Raw genomic sequence first — 20,317 nt, 5'->3', positions numbered from 1 at the left:
CCTCATATGCCAAAGCAAGGAAAATGACACCAATTTTTTTTTTAATTTATAAAAACATCAGTTATAAGACCACATCTGCTAACAGTTCTGCACCACCTAGAAAATGTGAGGAATGCTAGTCAGAAATATTTATAGGATGAAATGCACACTACATTCAGGTCAGATTTTTCAGAGCATTAATAATATACAGTATTATTAAAAATACTCAACTTTGCAATAATATTTAGAGGAACAGATACTGTGCATATCCACTGAATTTAAATGTCTTTTTTGTAGGCAATTTATATTGTTTCAGCCAAGGATACAGTGAGCTGGTTGCTTTTGTTGCTTTGGGTTAAATATGGAAAGACAGAACTGCAGCACAGACAGGAAATAATGAAGTATTTTGTGTGAAGAGAAATAAACCCAGAATGTCTCAGCAGACAAATCCCTGGCAGCCTGAGGCAGTTTGATGGCTTGAGAAGAATAGGGTTGTGGCCCAAAGACTTGGTTTGACTGTACAGCCTTGTGAAGAGACACTGACTCTTTGCAAAACCAATTCCTCTGTATGGCAAGTGTTTCTTGGTTTAATGAAGGCAATTTATTTTTGCAGCCATACAAAAACCTTCAGTGTCCACAAGACTTCTCACATTCCATGCACATTCACATTCACTGCTCCCCCATATTTCCCTTTTCCTTTACTCTTACAGTAGAAAGCCAGGCACACTCTGTAGGCACTATTGCTAAGAATTATTCCCAGTTCAGAAAAGCAACTTGTCTTTCTGGTCTTCCAGTCACTTGCTTTCTCAGAAGGAAGGTGTTTACATACATCATATAATTCCATGAATATATGACTGAGAACCCAGGGGTTGTTTTTTGTCTTATTACAACAAGACTTACACAAGGCTTTGACAAAGTCAACCAGGAAAAGAAACAAAAATAATTTTAATAAAGTAAATTAATTAAAATTTTTTTCTTGTTCCTTTTTATGAGAAGGAAATTTTCGTGTCAGCAGAAGAATATCAGTGAAATATTTAGGTATTTTCATGTTTGGTTGTGTAGTCTTAAAAACATTGTGTCCAGAGTTTTCTCTGTGTTGCTAAAGTTGTTATTTCAAAGATATATTTAATAACATGTTTGCTTTAACCACAACTGCAAAGATGTTTCTAAAATTACACAATTTCTCATTCATGACTTCCTTATAAACTGAACACTGGAATTCAAGATGTTTGCTAGCTGTGGAGGCTTATTTTAGGCTTGAGAGAAGTGATCATATCTCAGTGAAGATTTTTACTGTTAGAACTAAATGCTTATCACTTAAAGAAAGAAAGAGAGGGCAAGAGAGAGGAAAAAAGCAATTCACCCACAGTGACTATTAGGCTAAGTCTTCTATTAATGCCAGCTGGCAATTGAGTCCTTCTTGGTTTGGAAAGATGACAGTTGAAAATTTCCTTCAAAAAGACATACTCCTTGGTCTTTCTTAAGTGTGTATGTTTTAATGTTGGAAAAACGAGTGCTTTAACATTATTTCTCATTCTGCTCAAATAAACTGACTTGGAGATAGGGCAAGATATGAAATTATTTGCAAAGATACTTTGATTAAGGAAATATACAGCAAAATGGCTTCCCCTAAATTCAGCCAATCTCTTCCCTCCTGAAAAAATACAGCTCAACAAAAACAACCCAACTGCTTTGCTCCCTCCCCCAAAGGGGTGAACAGAAAAAATACAACTAAAACACATTGCTTCTGTTTCTTCTACACACATAGAACACACAGTTTTACATGACCAAATGACATTTCTTCTAAAGGCTCCATTTTCATTGACTGTCCAGAAACACAGAAAGTGTTGAAGCTGAAGAGTTAAATTTAATTTAGAACATTAACCTTTAGAATGTTAGCATTAAAGATTATCCTTTGGGGAACAGTGAAAAAGGCAGGAGACCTCAGATCTGGTAGTGTGCAGCTGTGTTAATTACTGACTATCACACAGTGCCTGAGCATGAGGAGCTTGAAGGCAGGTGGAGCAGGAGTCAGCCAGTGGTAGAGCTGAGTCCCTGCTCAGGGATCCCACACCTTTGGCTCCAGGCATCCATTCCCCCTGTGTCCTGTCTATGATCAAGCTTTATAGTGCCTGGGAGCATCCTGAACACATGCTGGTTAACTAGAGCCATAGCAAAGAAGACAGTAAAATACTCTGTGCACACACTGGGGAACTGGAGGTGAACTAAAGGTAGCTACATGTGTACTATTCCACTGAACAGCCAGCTCATTCCCTGGGCCACAAAGGGGCTTGAGCCCAAAGAGAAACTGGAAGTTATAACACACTTCCAAACATAGCTGGTTTTCTCAACCCCATTCCTGCAAATGGACTCTCCTGACATGTGCCAGAAATTCAGGCCAAGGCAGATGGGAAACATCATTTGGCAAAAATCACAACTTAACTGAGCTTATGATTGGTGCTGTTAGGGAGCCATAGCACTACTGGCACCACAAGAAATATCACCCAATTATACATTTGTGTGCAGGGCTGAGTTAATAAATGCACTGTCAGGCAAAAAATCTGGGCCTAATGATCCTAGTTTCGACTGTATCATCCTTGCCCATGGCTGTTCATTGGTCAAATCTCCACAGGTACTAACATGCAGTCACTCTGAAAGATTTATACTTAGGGTGTCTCTCCTCCAGACTCACTATATCTTTTTGTTTAGGAAACCATTTTAATTACTCAGCACAACTGTTACAGCAGCTTCTATTTTGAACTTTCACTGGGCCATTTACTATGGGAACTGACTTCCACAAGAGAAGAAATTCCATCATCCTCTGGGCTCATAACTCATTACTTGGCCACTACTGAAAATAAATCAAAATGCTCTTACCAGTACAGACATCTCCACAACATCTGATGGCTGAAGGTAAGCTGAGTCTACTTTGGGCCAGGACTGATGCAGAACATCAACATCCCAGTGATGATGAGTACAAAGTTTATTCTGCACATGTGCCAAACCTGGACAATGAAAGCAGTAAAACATTCATCTGTACATGGTAACCAGAACATTTGGTCTCTGGAATTTTTTGACAAATTAGATCAGGATAAAGCTGACTTTAAAAGCAAATGCCATAGGAGGAAATAACATTGTTTAGATTAGCATACAACATATTATAAACAGAAAGATTTAAATCTTTGAAGTATTTGTTTTATACCATGAGTAAGGATATTAACAATGTGGGCACACTTTAAATTTAAATTAACACTCTATAACTTTGCCAAGAGCACAGAAGACTGCTGCTTATTATTTTAAATTGTAATCCTGCAACGTAAGCTGACCTCTGCTTCTAAAAGTCAACCATAATACTGCATTTATTTTCAGTAATGCCACCAGTTTGATTAGAATTTTACTAACAACTGAGAATGATAAATGATTATGCCTCATTTTACCAGCTGTAATATGCTGGCTAGTTTCTAAATTTGCAAGTCAAGCTACTTGCAAGATTTTTTCTATTTTGTGAAGTATATTTTCTCACAAATTAAAGGTGATACAAAGGAATGCCTTGCAGAGCTTGCTCTCCTTCTTATGATTTTTACATTCTGAAACATTTTCTCCTTCAATTTTATTTTAAAAAATTTCTAAAATGGCTGTAAGTGATCTCCTTTTATTAAACTGGTCTTCTCAAGATAATTAATTTCTGATTTAAGTAATAGGAGAATAGGATGCAAGTCATTCTGAAGCTGTATTCTGTAACTGAATAGAAGCTCCTGAGTGGGATTTATGTTGCTGTTTGCTGCAGCTATATGACAAAATACAATGATTTCATTTAACAAGATGCTGTCAAATATAATTAATATTGATGATTATGACTCTTGAGATTCTGACAGAGTCAGGAGATTTTTTAAATTAAAAGCATTCTCTGCATATGAATAAGAACACAGACTAAAACTTTTATAAGCACATGCTTCCTTCAGGGCTGCAAAATGAAATCTTTTCTGGATGTGAAATTTCTTCTGGTTTAGGGAAACTCTATCAAAAGCATAAAGAAAACCCATCCACACAAGACTCACTGGTGAGACTGAGGCACTGAAGCTGTACAAAACAGCAGGACAGCAGCCACAGGCACCCACCCAACCCATGCACAGAGCATACATCAGTTCAGCTTGCTGGGTTGTTTAGACTGATACGGTGAGTAACAGCAAACAGGGACATAAAGAGCAAGCAGCTTCCTCCAGAAAAATCCACCACATTTTTGTCAGTGCTTTTTTGGACAAAGTGCTTTGGTAAAATGACACACAGCTGTGCTATTTGCTGAGTGACTCAGAGAGGGACAGTGGGGAGCACCGATGGGAGCTATTTCTAATGGCAAGCAAGAACATGCACATTTCCTAATGACAACAGCTATTTGTCAGGTAAATAATTTATTAAAACACCTCAGTGGCACTCATTTTGTGTATTTTTTTTTCTTTTGAAGCAGTACTCAGAAACTGAGAGAACAAAAGATAGGAACTCAAGCAGGAAAAAATCTTCATATTCATGATTCATTATCACATTGACTGTAAAGAAAACGGCTGTTAGATTCTTTTCTTTTTGGCTTCTGAACACTCAGATGACTTCACTTCTTTCCAACTGATCACATGCTTTGTGGCAGAAGCATGCACGCTGGCCATTCCTTATTTTACTGTTGAAGAGAATTCTTCAAACTATTTAAAACCCACTTTCTGACAGACAAATTTCTATCTACAAAAGCAAAACCAGGGTCCCTTTTAATTCCTGTGGAGGCTGTCAGTCCTAATAAAGTGACCAATAAAAAATAATCAAAATTTATCCTGAAGCAAAGTGTGAGTAAGCTCAGTGTCAATCTTTTGGTTCATTTTCTTGCTACAAAATGAGCTATGAGCTCATCCACAGAAAAAGAGAGTAGAAAAGTCAACAGAACTAGTTTGAGAAAACAGTTTGACAGGAAACCAAAATGAAGGTTTTAGTTATGTTGCCTGTTTGGCTTCCTGCCTTAATTCACATTTTGTAAGCTGTAGAACACAGAAAACATAATGATTTGGTTTGTATTTTCCTAAACCAGAAACTTCATCGCTCTGATCCAGAATGGTGATTGATAAATTACCATTTCTGAAGCTTTGATTGTGAAAACATGAAAAACGTCTTTTGTTGTCTTACTGTACAGGAAAGTGCCTAGTGAAGTGCATTTTATGAAGTGGTGTGCATTTTGCCTCATATTTTTTGATGCATTTTTCTTTTATGGCTACAGATTCTCTTGCAGATGCACGACAGAAGACAGAAAGATAACAGTAAATTTTTAACTTACTGTAAGCTTTTTACTTATATGTATACATCTGTACAGGACAGATCAAAGACAATACTTGTGGTCAGTCTGAAGTCCTGATCTTGCCATTGGACCTGCTTCAATGGACTTCTACTGAATAGCAAGCCAATATTAGAGCAAGGTTTCCATAACCAGCAACTCACAGAACTGAAACCCATTTTAAAACACCAAGTGAAATGAGTACTATAGTACTGTAAATTAGCAAGTTGAGAGAAAGAGGGGACAGGACCAGTCTAACAACTTTTCAGCTCAGGGCAATGTTTTACTAACATTACAGGAGTATTTCATAAACATAATACTTCCCCTAAGGTGTTATTTGATAGGGCAGAGCAGATTCTCATTTTAAAGAGATTTAAAAAGGAAGACGTGGGAGCAATCGTGTACCAGCAAGGTGCTGGAACAGAAAGGTAACTCTAGTCCTACAGAAAAAAAGCACTGGAAAAAAATTAACTGTAAAATTCCAGTAATTGTGCAGCTACTTAGACATAAAATTATGCAGGCCAAGGAAAAGTTGTGATTATGAAGTAAATTGAGAAAGAGCTGGCTTGTGACAAGCCCTGGAGAGGTTAAAGCAGAGAAGGAAATGAAGATGGAAGTCTTAATGGGTGATAAAAGGAAGCTAATGAAAGCATCTGAAACAATGGCAGTATCAGAGTTTAGGACTAGGGATTTTCAAAGAGAAAATATAAGAAGATCAGAGGGGGAAGTACAAGATGACTCTGAGGGTGAATACCCAAATACTGCTAATTTAATTAAAAAGCTCCGATCAGGAGTGTGTAAGGGCAAGTGAAGAGACATTTTGGGTGAGTATCTACTTGCCTGTGAAACCTCTTTCTGGCATTGTTGCCATGTTACTTTGTTCTTGATGTTCTCTTTACTATTTAATGAACCTCCCTATTTGACAGATTTGGGCAAGTTACATATCCGAAATTTCTTTCTGCAGCTCAGGATGAATATGTCTGTCAGTCATATATGAAGCAATCTGCTATCTCAAAGAAATGGTAACAGCTGTTTCCAGACAGCTCTGAGAAAAGCTGTATTATACCACTGGTATAGTAGCACAGAACTGGGATGTGAAAAGCCTGGGTTACTGTAAGCTAACTCTTGGATGTGATTGCAATCCAGCAAACTCCACACAAATCCTTTTAACTTTCCTAAAACAATCTGTCTTCCTCCATTTGAAAGACTTTCTCTACTTCCTCTTATGCTATTACTCTTGGAGAAAAAAAAAATTAATCTCCAAATCATGTTTCTTATTGGATTTGTGCAGAGGGATTTCTACATTCAGATTTTCAATTAAAACCTGCAACATCAATTAGCTTTTACTCAACTCCATTCTTTTCAGAAGCCTTTTTAAGCAAGGGCTGAATTCAGACAAATTTTTGCAACAGAGCTATTGTAGTGACAGTTAAAATATTGCTAAGACAATGATACCATTAAAAATTAAAAAAAAAAATTTCTAATTTCAGTATTTCCTAACAAAGGTGTACATATCTTTCATGAGCCATCTCTAATAAAAATGTAGCAACTCACAATAAGTAGTTTCATATCCTTGTCTGAACAGCAAAACACTGTACTACTACAAACAAACTAAAAAAAAAGTCTCAAATGGTGTCTGTATATTCCTTAGATACAAGGTTTCAGGAAGGAAACAGATTTCCTCATCCTGTTAGTGTTCATAAACTGCCAAGATATCAGCCGGATGAACTCTTCCCACACTGAGGGGCTACGGCTGCTTTTTATGTTATTGAGCGATAAACCAGCGCATTCTGTGCACAATTAACACCAGCAGGCTGACACACCACAACACCAAAAACTGCTCATCCTCTGAGGGGGGAGAAGAACTTCTTCACACACAAAGTATCTTGGGCTGCTGCTGTTCAGCTGCTGAAAGGCGAGGTACTTACAGAACAGCAGTCAAGCAGCTTCCATCAAAGCCTGGGGTCCACTGCTATAGGTGCAATTTAAAGAACTAACAATATACAAACTCCTTTTCCTGATCAAGTTACAAAAGAGGAAGCAGCATTATCCTGACATTTAGATGCAAAGACAAGGTACAAAAGGAGAGATATATTCTCTCTGAGTATGAAGAACTAAACACAGAGAAAACTAAACAGAGTATTTAGAAACCTTAATTTTTGTATTGAAATTATTTAAAATAGTAAAGCATTATCGCTTATACACAACAAAGTTTGAGAAATTGGTTACATTAGAACAGCAACAGGACTTGGTGGAACCAGAGTGCAATTCAAAACTTGGGGAATTTTTAATATGAAATTTTAATCCCAGGACAGAACTGATAGATGCTGGCTATTTCAAAGTAATACAGTATTCTTACCACAATGCAGCAGTTAAATGTATACACATTCTCCTGATAAAATTGTTTAATAACTTCAGCATAATGCAATGATTACCATGCTAAAAGATACTGTCATTTTCAAATTTAGTAATAAAATTCTTCAGGCAGTAATCAACACGCTATGGGTTTTAATGATTGCTGCACTGAATTACAGCACACATGTCTTTGGTCCACACAAGTAAAATTTTATCTTTAAATGCAGACAGAGGCTGAGGACAATACGCTTCCAATTTTTATATGCTTCCTTTTGATTCTTACATCAGAGTGAGATACAGAAAATGTTTATAATTTTCATTCTCCAGTGATTTTAGTAGCAAGAAAAGACTTCCTTATCTAGCATTCAAAACACTACAGGATTAAGCTTTGTGTTTGACAAGTTGTTAATTAAGATACCCTAGTGCTCTTTGTAATTTTATCAACCATAGCTGATAATTCTGAATTTCCTAACATGTATTAGAATTCCAAGTTTAGAAGGCACTGTATGTATAAGTAACTATTCTGAATCTCTTCTGTCTCCATCTCAACCAATCAGGAAAACAGTCATGCTAATTGCTTTTATTTAGCATTATTTTAATTAGATGGCACATCATTCATAGTATATGACCAGATGGATCCTGTTCTGATGCCACTCTTTATTCTAGACTTAAACTCCTAGTAAGAGATTTTTAAATCACTTGAAATGAAAACATATGCAAAAAACCCAACCCACTCTCCCTACCATATCTTCTTGTTTCCACAGGCTCTGCTTCTTTGTTACTGCTTTGAACAAGAGCAGTCTTTCCTTGGCAATTAACATTGCAGGCCATGCCCAACACTGAAATACCATCAGTTTAGTAGCACTGCTCTGCAAACACTTGAATGCACAAACCATTGAAAATAAAACCATTAAAGCAGCATCCAAAAGCTAACATTAGGTCCAAAACCACACAGCAGCTTGTGGCCAGCCACAATGCAGAATATATTCCTATCTTCCCACATGCATCTTGGGACTTCTCCCAATAAACCTTACAATCAGTTGCTAAACTCTGGCATGTACATCCCTTATTTCACAGGCTTTAACTGTATCAGCACCATGAAACTTAGTCCATTTGGTATTCCACCTGTACAGCTCTGACAGGTGTTAGAAAAGATACCCTTTTCTACAGCTCCCATTCTCCATGGCAGGGTAATTTACAGCATAGTGTCCCTCAGTCTCTGGAGCATCCTAAAAGGACAGGATTTTTATTGAACATTCCTTTAGTCTTTTTATTATCCAGCCCTCTGATATGGTTTGCTTTGCCTGAATTCCTGAAGGAAAATATTTGTAGTCCAAAGGCTCTGACACAGTTATTTAAAAAAGGGCTGTTTCTGCCCTGGTGTTCAGCTCTTAATAATGCCATCCATATCCAGGAGCAGTTAGCAGATGGCATATGAATTCCTCATGCAAGTCCTGTCTTGAATTGTTCTTCTAGCTCCCTTTCTCTACCTAGTTTCAAGAAATCCACCTCTGTATGGAAGGAAAAACAAACCAAAGGCAGAAAGGAGAGATGTGGGAATGACCAAAGTTCAAATTTGTTTAACAATTATGAAAGAAGGTGACAAGCTAGATAAAGAATTCCGAGGTAAGTGACGTGCTGAGTTACAGACATTTTTGCAAATTTCTTGTCCTTTTGCCTAGAACACCTGTATGAAGTTTATAAATACCTTTCCACATCTCTGATGCAATGTGAGGAGCCATAGGTGCAACCATAATGCAGAGGGAAGCCAAAGCATCTTCAAATTCTCTGCTGTGGAGAATAAGAGGCCGAGGAGCTTGCTGAGTGAAAAAGCAAGGAAAAAGAAACAAGCTATTAACATTCTGAGGTGGGGAGGAAAGTAGTTAAATTAAGAAGAAAATGCAGTAATAAAACCTAAAATCAATGTCTATGCTAAGGAGAGTGCATTTTCACAATAAATTGGAAACTTATGAAACTGGAGAATTAAAATCATAGCTCTTGGTCATAGAGTGCTCTCTAACACTTAGAAGCTGATTCTGAAATGGATCATCCTGAAATTGCCATCATCATCCTGGTGAAGATCCTTGGGGATCTGCTCTAGCATAGAACTCTGAACACACACTCATGTGGACAAGAGTGGCCCACAAAAGCATTTTTAGTGCTGCCTTTTCTAGAAGTGCAATCTTAGGCAAAACCAGAGCTATCTGAGAAGAGGTGAAACACTTGTATATGACAGTCAAACTGTGCTGAATGCAACATAGATTTTGATGGGACAAGGTTCATTTCTACAGGATCATAGAGCAGCTTCAGTCAAGCTGAATTTAGTGACAAAGAGCTTTTTAGAGCTGAAGGAAGCTTAGGGACTGAAAGGCACAGTGAAGTCTTTTACAGTTTATGTTCTTATTATTTTAGTAAAGTGTCTGGCTTCTTTAGTATAGAAAATTTTCAATTTCTGGCAAAAAGTAACTTGACTGACAAAATCTGAACTTCATTTCCCCATTTAACTCAACTTATAGAAAAAAAGATACAGCACTAAAAGTAATCAGATGAACTTTTTTTTTCTTTGCCTAAGAGATTGCATCCCATGGTAAATTCAGCTGATGCATTTATTTTGTAATCTATCTCTCTAATGAAACAGCACAAAGAAATGTCAATACATCTCAACTTACAAGAATTATTTGATGTGATGAAAACCCACTCTCATCAACTAGGAAATTGTCCAAAACCAGTGATTTGCTTGACCTCAAATGTTGTCAGAGAGCATCTTATCACTTCTAGTGCAAACTATATTTGAGTAAGATTTAGCAACTGCTACCCACTTTCAATATTTAATCCTTGCCCACCTCTCCACTTCCTCCTTTTAACTGGGAGCAAAAGAGGAAGAGTCAGCATGCAATGTGGAAACTTATTCTTCAAAGATACTGCACTGTCTTCTTTGCTCAAGAAATACATCAGTGTTCAAGTATCTGGCTGTCTGTAGGACCCTGAATTTTATCTTTTTTAACATTCATTCCACCATCCATTAGCCCCAAATGCCTATGAGTCATTGAAATGGAGATAAAGAACTGGGTGTTACCTTCCCAACACCATACAGGATGCCAGGCTTAAGTTGTTTCAGTACAGCACCTGTGCACAATGTACTTAATTTTTTGTTAAGTTCCTTGATTTTGCTAATAAGCACCTTGGAATCCATAACGTATAAAAATGGTATTTCAATAAAGAAGCTAAAGCTTCCAAAATTATATTTAATTTCTGGTCTATATCAGGTTACCATTATATGCCTGAAGGATTGCTCAACCAGATCTAAGAGTAGTAATAAAAATAATGATAATAGTTTATTATATTTCATCTATCACCACTGGCTGATAAACAACATAACCTAAATTAAAAATCTTAAAACTTAAGTTCAGCAGTGTAAGCTGTCTTTGAGGACTGACTGTGTGTGATTTTCCTTGCAAAGAATAACCCTTTTAAAATCAGAATGTTTGGTAATTCTATAATGTACTACTGTACCTAGCTACCTATGTAACTTGGCTAAAATCAAGAGAACAAAGAAGAGAACTAAACAAAATGTATCCTCTTCAAATTACAGGATGCAGACATAAACATCAGAATCTGGTCTAATCTGATCTAATACCATCAAGCTCCTCCTGCAAAACTGTTTATATTTCAGGTTTACAGTGATAGCAGAACATGCTTTTGAACTGAGTGTAACTCAACAAGGCTCTTGACTTAGTAATACTGGTTATGAAGTTAATGACTTACAGAAAGCTGGACCTGTAGTACAGGCAGTTCCTGCCTGGTAGAAAGACTGACAGGAGCAGTGTCTGAGAGAAAAGTACCTTCATTAGTATCACATACTTACATGGAGTACATTTGTGAGGCTCATCAATCGGGAAATAGCTGCATTGAACAAATGATCCTTTGTGAAGTACTCGGTTACCTGTATTAGAAGAAAAAGTCTGTTATTAATTACCTAAAATTCTGGGTTTTTAAAAATGGAAAACAATTAGTGGTAATCAATTTCAATTTGTGAAATATGTGCATCTTACCTAAAGTGAGGAAAATCACTTTAGGATACAAACACATCATATGTGCAATCACAGGTGTGGAAGGGAAAATAATAATCATATAAAAATTCAATTGATTAGCTTCCCTTCTGTTTCAAGATTTAAAATGTTTCAATCAATGAAAAATGTGCATTAGTCACCCTTTATTTCCTTTAATAAAATATCTTCCCTTTGCCCCTTCAAGAGGCCTTCTCTCTTGTAAATCCATTTATACTGGTGAAAACTTGTTCATAGATTACAAGATTAAAATTATAAAGTCTGTTAAATGATCTGGAATATCCCTCACAGCAGGGTTTAAACTGGCAAAAGTTTTTATCCACAGAAATTACTTGAAGTTAATTTTGCAGGTATTTATGTTTTCTTCTGAGTCTTGGATAACTGAATTGATACCAATCACAGCAGGAGACAACAAATAACAAGAGATGAACAACCACTTCAGTATTTTTTTCAAGGCTATGCTAATATATTTTCACCAGTAGCTTTTTTCATTCTATATGAAACAGCAGGCACAATAATGAGATATGAAGCAAAGAGACCAAAGCTTTTGTTAGGGCAACCTACAGAACTCACCTAAGGTTTTGTTACTTGAAATGGAGTTACTTGAATCCCAGATTGACAGAACTTTATTTTCATAACATTTCATTCCTTAATGAGGCATACATCCTTTAAATAAGTTTTGCCCCACAAAATTTGTAGGTAGACAAAATTATTTACATAAAGAATAATTCAGTTTAAAAAATAGCTACTCATCTGGGGAAAAAGCTTTTGGCTCTGTAAGTCAAACATATGGTTTAGCACAACAAGCAACTTATTTAGTAATTTAGAAACTATGTAAGTGTTTCTTTTAACCTCAGAAATCACCAGATTCTTCTGCTCCCAGATCTTTCTGGCTTCAGCCTTCTCTTTCTTATTCAGAAGCTCAGGATTGGGCATGGTTCCTGAAGTCCTTGCTTCAATAAGTTTGGTTACAAGTGCCCAGAGGCGCGTCTGCCATCTCTGAACGCCGGGCATGGCATCAGCTGAGATTAATGAAAGATTTCAGAAACAAATGTCAGTTACAAGTAAAGAATTCAAAACTGTAAAGAAAAGCAGGAACAGAACATTGGAGATAAACATTTTTAAAAAACACTCTCTATTTTAAATGAAAGACATCAATGCAATTAAAATGTCTTTAGAAATAATGCTGAGTTGCTTGAATGGAAAAAAAAATCAGTAAGTATTTTTCTGCAATGACTTTAAAGCAGATATATATAGCAAGAATACAGCATAGAATATTTACTAAAAGCTGTAAAATAACCCAATATTATGTCAATGCTAGAATTCTCATCTGTTTTAATGACTCCACAAAGGAGTTGTATGTGCTCTCATTTTCTGAACTCATGGCAGAATACAAACATACGCACAAGTATGCATACATATACATTTTCAAATTGAGAATTTTCTTTTCAGATTTGATTTTAGCAAGTATGTATACTTTTGTTGCTAGAGATGCTATTGTGCTAATGAGTACAAGCTCACCATACTCACACCACAGGAGAGAATGACATGAGCCCTGCGCTGATGTCCACCACTGAGAGGACAAGGAATTTAGTCTGAAGGGCAATCATCCAAAGGCTATCCCATTCAGAAGAGAGAAGGATCATGACAACTGAGAACCACTATTTAACATTCTCTGAATGAAAAAATTTCCTGTGATGGCCTTGCATGGTAAAGTTTTGGTAGGGAGATGCTACAAGGATGACTTCTCTGGGAAGCTTCTAGAGGCTTCCTCCATATCTGACAGAGCCAGTTGAGCCCAGGAAAAAGGAAGGGATGATGGGAAGGTGTAAATTTGGTTTTACTTCTCATTACTCTAATTTTAATTGGCATTACATTAAATTAATTTCTCAGTCGAGTCTGTTTTGTCCTTGATGGCAAATGCTGAGTGATCTCCTTGCCCTTACCTCAACCCATGAACATTCTGTCGTACTTTTCTCCCTCTATCCAACTGAAAAGCAAGGAGTGACAGAGCAGCTTGGTGGGCACCTGACATCCAGCCCAAGGTCAAACCCAACACAACCTGCCTAACTTCTTTAATTTAAACATTCATGATGTTGTTATCATCATAAATTCAGAACAAAGCATAAAGATATTTAAGAAATGCTTTTCACCTAACTTTCTATTTTCTTCTGCCCTGGAAATATCTTTAGGCAGCTAAAATCTCCTTTTGCTCACATTTTCCAATACTTTTAACATGAGATGATGCCAAAATATTCCTTTGTACTTCTCAAGTGGTAAACAGGTTGGCTTCAATGACTAAATAGATTTTCGCTAGTGTTATAACTGCGCGTTCTTAGCTTTCTTACAAAAATGTTTAATCACCAAGCTCTCATATACTTTGCAACTAAGATTTGGTACACATTATCCTCACAGTAATTCAAATATTCCATTTTCAAGATCAGAAAATACAGCAAAAAGTTTGTGCATCACCAAATTAGCAGCCTCAGAGGGAATTGTGTACCTGTGTAGTGTTTGGGATGCAGCTGTTAAGGCTTGATTCTAAGTGATTCATTTTTTTAAGAGACCTTTTCAAATGCCTAGCTCTCTACTGTTGTGATTAGGTGGTGACAGAAAGCCAGCTGAGAACTCACAAAGCCCACTCCTGTGCATACAATAGTGCAACAATATATAAAGGAACACAAATGAATACAAAGCATGACAGACACAACTGAAATAAAGTTTAGTGCAGGCTGAACTAAGTGGCAAGAACTTAACTTGTGAAAGAATGAAGAACTACACTTTTTGAAACCAGGAATGGAGTGTTTTATTAAAGCCTTATGAAACAGGAAGGTGAAATGTAAATGAATATATAAGACTACATTAAAATGTATGAACCACAGTAGGTAAAAGAAATTAAGACCTTTCAGTATGAGGAATTGCATGACAGGAGTAAATAAATGCACAGGAGGGTAATTCTTAACTTACTCAAGAAGTAAGCGCATAAAAATGTCATATCTAGAAATATTAATTACTAGGAACTCTGATTATCTTCTAATGAGATTCTTTCTGAAAACTATTTCATAATCCAGCTTACAAAAGCCATTGCATGTTTGTTAGTAAACAGAAATAACAAAATATTGTAAAGTTGCATCTCTGATCTGATATGATTAGAAAAAAACAGATTATAAAGAAAAATAATTTTCAGTTAATCAATTATTGCTAATTAAAAAAAAAAGATAATGAGGTCCAAGTTTTCAGAAGAAAATACAACTTAAGAAAGAGTTTTCGTATGTGCTTTTAGCTTATAAGAGGTAAGCTGCTTGCAATAATCGTGTAAATTTGCCTCAGTGACAGCTTTGTGACTCTCTCCTTTAAAAGAAACAAACAATAAAACCTGTTTATGATACTTTTTGATTCATTTTTTCCAAAACTTGGGCACGAAGAACTGTATTAATTTTGTGTTTAAAATATACTACTTGAGAAAAAAGAAACAAATCCACAAGAAAACAAACTACAGAAAATAATCTGACTTACTTTTAGCATCCCACAAAATGTCTTGTTCTGGAGGAGCAGCAAACAAGATGTAAAGGCGCAGGGTGTCGATGCCATACTCTTTCACTATTTCCTCAGGGTCTATTCCATTGTACTTGGATTTGCTCATTTTTTCCCAAGCAACTTGGAGCTTCTCACCAGTTTTTAGGTGGACTGGTTCACTTCCTAAATATTAAGACATACAAAAACCACTGAACCAAATTTTGCTCACTTGTAACAGCAATTAAATTTGTTCCCCAAGCATGAGAAAAAACAACTGTTGCTATCATTTTGGGTTTTTTCTTTTTTCCAAAACAGCTTAAAGAAGAATACCACCCATTCCAAACACTCTTTTCCCTCCCAAATTTTTCTTGTGCTAATGTTTTGAACACCAGTAATATCCTAAAGCTTCCATCACATCATGATAAAAAGTCTCCTACCACTTGGAAGCTGTATCTGGCCTGCATCCTAAGTGCTGCCTTGACAGCTCCCGATATTTAAACTTTTTTATAAGCATGACATTTAAAACTTTCTAGATAGGTGTACTGATTTGATACAATTCTGACCTGCACTTAGCTTTTGCAAACACCAGAGTTACAGGTTCCAATTGCAGTAAGTTATCCTGAAAAGAGTGTGTTTTCTCTTGCATGAATTTAGAGACAGAGTGGGGCATTTACACTTAAAAAGTGCAACTGAGTAAAACCCTCTGCTAAAAAACCCCAATATTTTCTAGAAGAAAACAGGGTAGCAGAAAGTGGTAAAACTTAAGAGGGTGGATTGGTGGGTTGATTTTTAACTGTCTTACAGGGTTTGTATTCAGTGCAAACGAGGATGTATGAGAGGAATGCTTAAGAGAGGCAAATATGACCAAACATTTTTGTTGCTACAGGTCCCATAGCAATGACTGGTACAGCTTATGCAATGAAGGCTCTGCAAAGAACCTGAGAATGAGCACTGTTTCCTAAAGGTTTTATATTCCTAATATCTGCTGAATACACCTGCATCTGTGTTAGTTTTGCTGTAATGTTTTTGTAGGTTGTCTGTTTGCTGGGACTAACTGGCTCCATTCAGCAGGCGGCTGAGCGCTGTCTTAACAAAACTGACTTTTGATCTTTTGGACTACACTGGAGCCAAAATAATAGCACAGTACTATTTCTATGTTTGGATACAATTAAAAGCTGCTGTATTAGTAGGATCTCTGTGTACTCAGCAGCATGTGTAAATCCAAAACTCACAGAAGTTGCTCTCCAGTTTAAATATTAGATTCATTTTCTCTTCCAAATTTTCCCAGCACCAAAGCAGTCCCTGGCTTTAGGGGTGCACCTATGCTGATTTTCCCATGCAGTTTCTCTTACCAGTGAGATCAACCTCCTCTCTCTTCAAACACTGGCCTGTTGTTGTTAGTCTGAAGGTCTGATTCTTGATAAGTCCTTGAACCAAGAGCTTATGGAAAGGCTCCCTAAGGACGGAAGGAAAAAGAAATCTCTCTGTTGAAAAGAGCTGTAAAAAGCATACTTTATGATAAGCCTCAGGTGTTGAGCCAATCAGGCACAATTTTTTAATGAAACAAGAATTTCAAGCTGACTGTACATAAATAGTTGTCACCTTAGAAAGAGTACTTTGTGCATTGATTAATGGTGGCTGGCTGGCAATTCTAAGTATTTATTTGCATTCTGCTCACATTCTTGTACCCTAATTTAGTACTAAGTTATTCTAACATCACTTTTAAAATTAGCATATGGATAACACACAGAAGTTTCTTGTACAACAGTACAATTTCCCTAACATCAAGCTAAATCTCTTGCGTGAAAGCATTCAAGTACCTGGCTTCATTGTCACAAATATTTAGTTCTAGCTTCTCTCTGAGGAGCACAGGACTTTGAACAAATCAAAATGCTGTTGCACATTTCTTTCTATAAACAGATGGAAAGAACAGATAGATGTTTCTCTAACATAAGCACCCACATGCCTTGGCCCTTTACAGAACTAGCCAGGAAGGCCTGGCTGTATGAAAAAGTGTACTAGAAAAAGAGCAATGCTGAAAAGTTCATATCTCAGTGCATCAATTTTTTAGCACCTTACTTTTCTAGCAAAATTTACATCAGTGACAGTAAACTCCCATGAAATGAGTGTATGACAGGGCTAAAAAGAGCCTTGAAAGCCAGTAGTGCACTCAGCAAGAATAAACTCTAAGTAAACACTGCTCTGGCTGACACTATTGTGGCCCCCTCCTTTAATGATCTTGCATTTCTAATGCATTCAGTTACAGTTCTGTCACTGTTTTCACTGAAAAAAAAGGCAACAAAATGAATCTCTAAAGCTTTTGGTTCCCACTCAGTAGAACAGGAAAGTAAGGCAGCTCTAACACAGCTTCAAGAACAGCAGGGGCCAGGGAAGGAGGTATGGAGCCAGTCCCAGAAAGCACATACAGGCTGGAAGCCTTCTCACGGGACCCTCCAACACAGGGACATCAGTCACCATGACTGACGTCATCATGACATCATGTCATCATGATGTCACCAACACCATGACATCAGTCATCATGTCGTTTTGGAGGACATAATCATCAGCACTGGTTAGTACTGACTTGCACCTCCTAATGCTGACGTGTGTGCAACATTAAACTGAGTTTTCTACACTTTTTACCTAATGAAACCTCAAATATGTACAAAACAACTTATGTAAAAGGATGCATTATTTCTATTAACTTTTAAAAAGCCAGAGTATACCCATCTAAAAAAGCAGTAGTAAAACCAGACTTCCACATTTTATTTCATGTGTACAAAAAAGTCATAACCCAAAACATGATTCACCATTAAGGAGTTAATATAGTATTTTAAATTATTAAGAAATATAAATTACATGAAAATTTATCTCACAATTTAAAATGAAGTAATTTAATAAAACAATTAAAGTATTATTAAATTATAGAACAATTAGGCATGTTTCTATCATATTAAAGCAGGTATATTCCAAGTACTAGTCCTTAAACACTTTTGATGACTCTGAAGTAAGAAGATATTTGAAAACAAAACTATAAACTGGGAGAGAAAATGACAGGCTTCATATTTTATCTTCAACATGCTCAAGTTTGAACATGAGCTTCCTTCCTTGCATATTTTGTATACTTATAAATATTGTGCAAGTACTGGCACATATTGATGTATCACTCAATCACAAAGAAGTATGAGTCTCTGCCATGCCACCTGGTTTTAGCAACAATGTTAACTAAGAGCAACTCAAGCATCTCTATAAATATTTTGTAGACTATACTTCAGAGGCTGATGAAAAATCTTGTTATTTAGAAGTAAAGGAATTTAAGGGAATGAGAACTGAAGTCAAATTTAGACAGTAAAATGAAAAAAAAATTTAAAATAGGATTCAAAAATAATCTAAAATACTAAAAATTATTATAAATTATCCAAGTGAATTAGAAGGTAAAAATTGGGAACAAAAACTTTGTAACCCTATCAATAACAATGGTGGGAAAATGCTTCAGGATAAAACAGTTTATGATACATCTCTTCTGTCTCTACAATCTAGAGACATAACACCACTGGAAAAAAAAACTCCCTCCCTATCATTCAGTACTTCAGTCTGTTTAAGATCTCAAACAGTTATTAAAATAGCTACACTTCCTGCTATCTAAAGCAAAGCTAATGAGGTAGCCAGATCATCCAAATCAGATAGGGCTCTCCACTGGAAGTGATTTTTCAAGGAACACTTATTTTTCATGACAAAGAGTTAGTTCAGATCATATGCCAAGTTACTAAAAACTGAATGCAGGAACAAGCATTTCTTATTTTTGTTTATGCTGACAGAGGCTACAAAAATGCAATACAAAATACATTACCAAGTATGGGGAAAATAAACCCCAACCATGTGTCCCTAGTGGGAAACCGCAGGAGTATGGAGACATGCCCAAAAGGAGAAAGCCAGAGCCCATCTGCTAAACACGGGGCTCTGAACCAAATTGTGTTTAGTGATTTTGGCATTGTGTTGTGGTGGCTCCCTCTCATGTTCACATGCAGAGTTACACTTGAATTCATGTTAATACAACTGCACACCTCAAACAAGCCCCTTCAGAGGCAGGGATGCCTTCTTGGCTGTAAGGGAACTGCCAAGGGGCTGCAGCACAGCAGGGATGATGCAGTTCTGACCTCAATGCTGCAGCACCCATGGTCATGGTACCATAAATACCTCCTGATCCAAAACACCAAGAATAATGAAGTTAAGCCATTTTCAGACACACTGACATTTCTGGCATAGAAGACGAGTCTGGAGTTCCTCTGAATGCTTGATCATGTTTCAGACCATAGATATAATGGAATGGGATAGGCTTTCACCTGCCTGTGAAGTTTGTTTGTGCTCATGCTGGAGTATCTGCACCGAGGCTTTTGCTCATGTTGTACACCCACCTGCAAAGTGTGCCTGACACATCTGAGAAGGCTCAGCTGTGCTAGTAATGAAATCTGTAATCCTTTCCTTCATCTTTTCCTTTGTCTAATGTTCATACACAAGTTCATCTCTATGAGAGACCAATTTAGGACCATGCAATGGATGGTAGGGCAAGCACAACAGACAGATCAGGAATTCCTGCTCAGTGCCATGGTCTCATGCTCTTTGCTTTGTTCTGTGCAGGGTGATCAGCAGGACTTTCAATCCTAGTACAAATGACCTGGCTGGAAGAACTCTGTGGGGCCTGCCACAGTGATAAAACAGTGAATTCAGGAGAAGGGATAGCCCTAGCAAGGGAGCTCACTGCATGTATTTGCACCCTGCACCTTTAGAAAGGATGAGAGAGCCCAAGTGCTGTGCCCCTGAGTGAAGGCAAGACTACATCAGTCACTAGTGACTGAGTTCAGGGGGCTGTGAAACCTGCTGCTAGATACAGCTCTGCAACCTTGTGGAGGTGACTGAAGCACATAGAAACAGATAATTTTAGGGAAAAAAAAGATAAAACAATATTGAATGTTCAAGATTCCACACAGTTAACAACTGAGAGCTTTTGCTTAAAATCAGCACTAGAGATAAGGTTCTAAATGAATGCAGAGAAGCTGTAGCATTGTTCCTTCACAGAATAAGCTATTTCTGT

The 20,317-nt window shown here is 36.9% G+C and overlaps 1 protein-coding gene across 1 annotated transcript in view; it reads right to left on the bottom strand.

The window, feature by feature from the left end:
* Positions 1-20,317, bottom strand: part of LARS2 (leucyl-tRNA synthetase 2, mitochondrial) — an 84,297-nt gene that overhangs the window by 3,204 nt on the left and 60,776 nt on the right. Inside the window, exons 15-20 of the mRNA XM_054274150.1 lie at positions 16,578-16,681; positions 15,226-15,408; positions 12,562-12,731; positions 11,508-11,585; positions 9,351-9,462; positions 2,857-2,984 (exon numbers count right to left, since the gene is read on the bottom strand). Coding sequence (XP_054130125.1) covers positions 2,857-2,984; positions 9,351-9,462; positions 11,508-11,585; positions 12,562-12,731; positions 15,226-15,408; positions 16,578-16,681 — 775 coding nt within the window. The remainder of the gene's footprint in view (positions 1-2,856; positions 2,985-9,350; positions 9,463-11,507; positions 11,586-12,561; positions 12,732-15,225; positions 15,409-16,577; positions 16,682-20,317) is intronic.

The sequence above is a fragment of the Melozone crissalis genome, unplaced genomic scaffold, assembly GCF_028551555.1.
Source record: "Melozone crissalis strain CALT ecotype California unplaced genomic scaffold, PUWL_Pcris_2 ptg000016l_1, whole genome shotgun sequence".
Taxonomy (NCBI): Eukaryota; Metazoa; Chordata; class Aves; order Passeriformes; family Passerellidae; genus Melozone; species Melozone crissalis.
The sequence above is the reverse complement of the archived record's forward strand: the minus strand, read 5'-3'. Positions and strand labels throughout refer to the sequence as shown.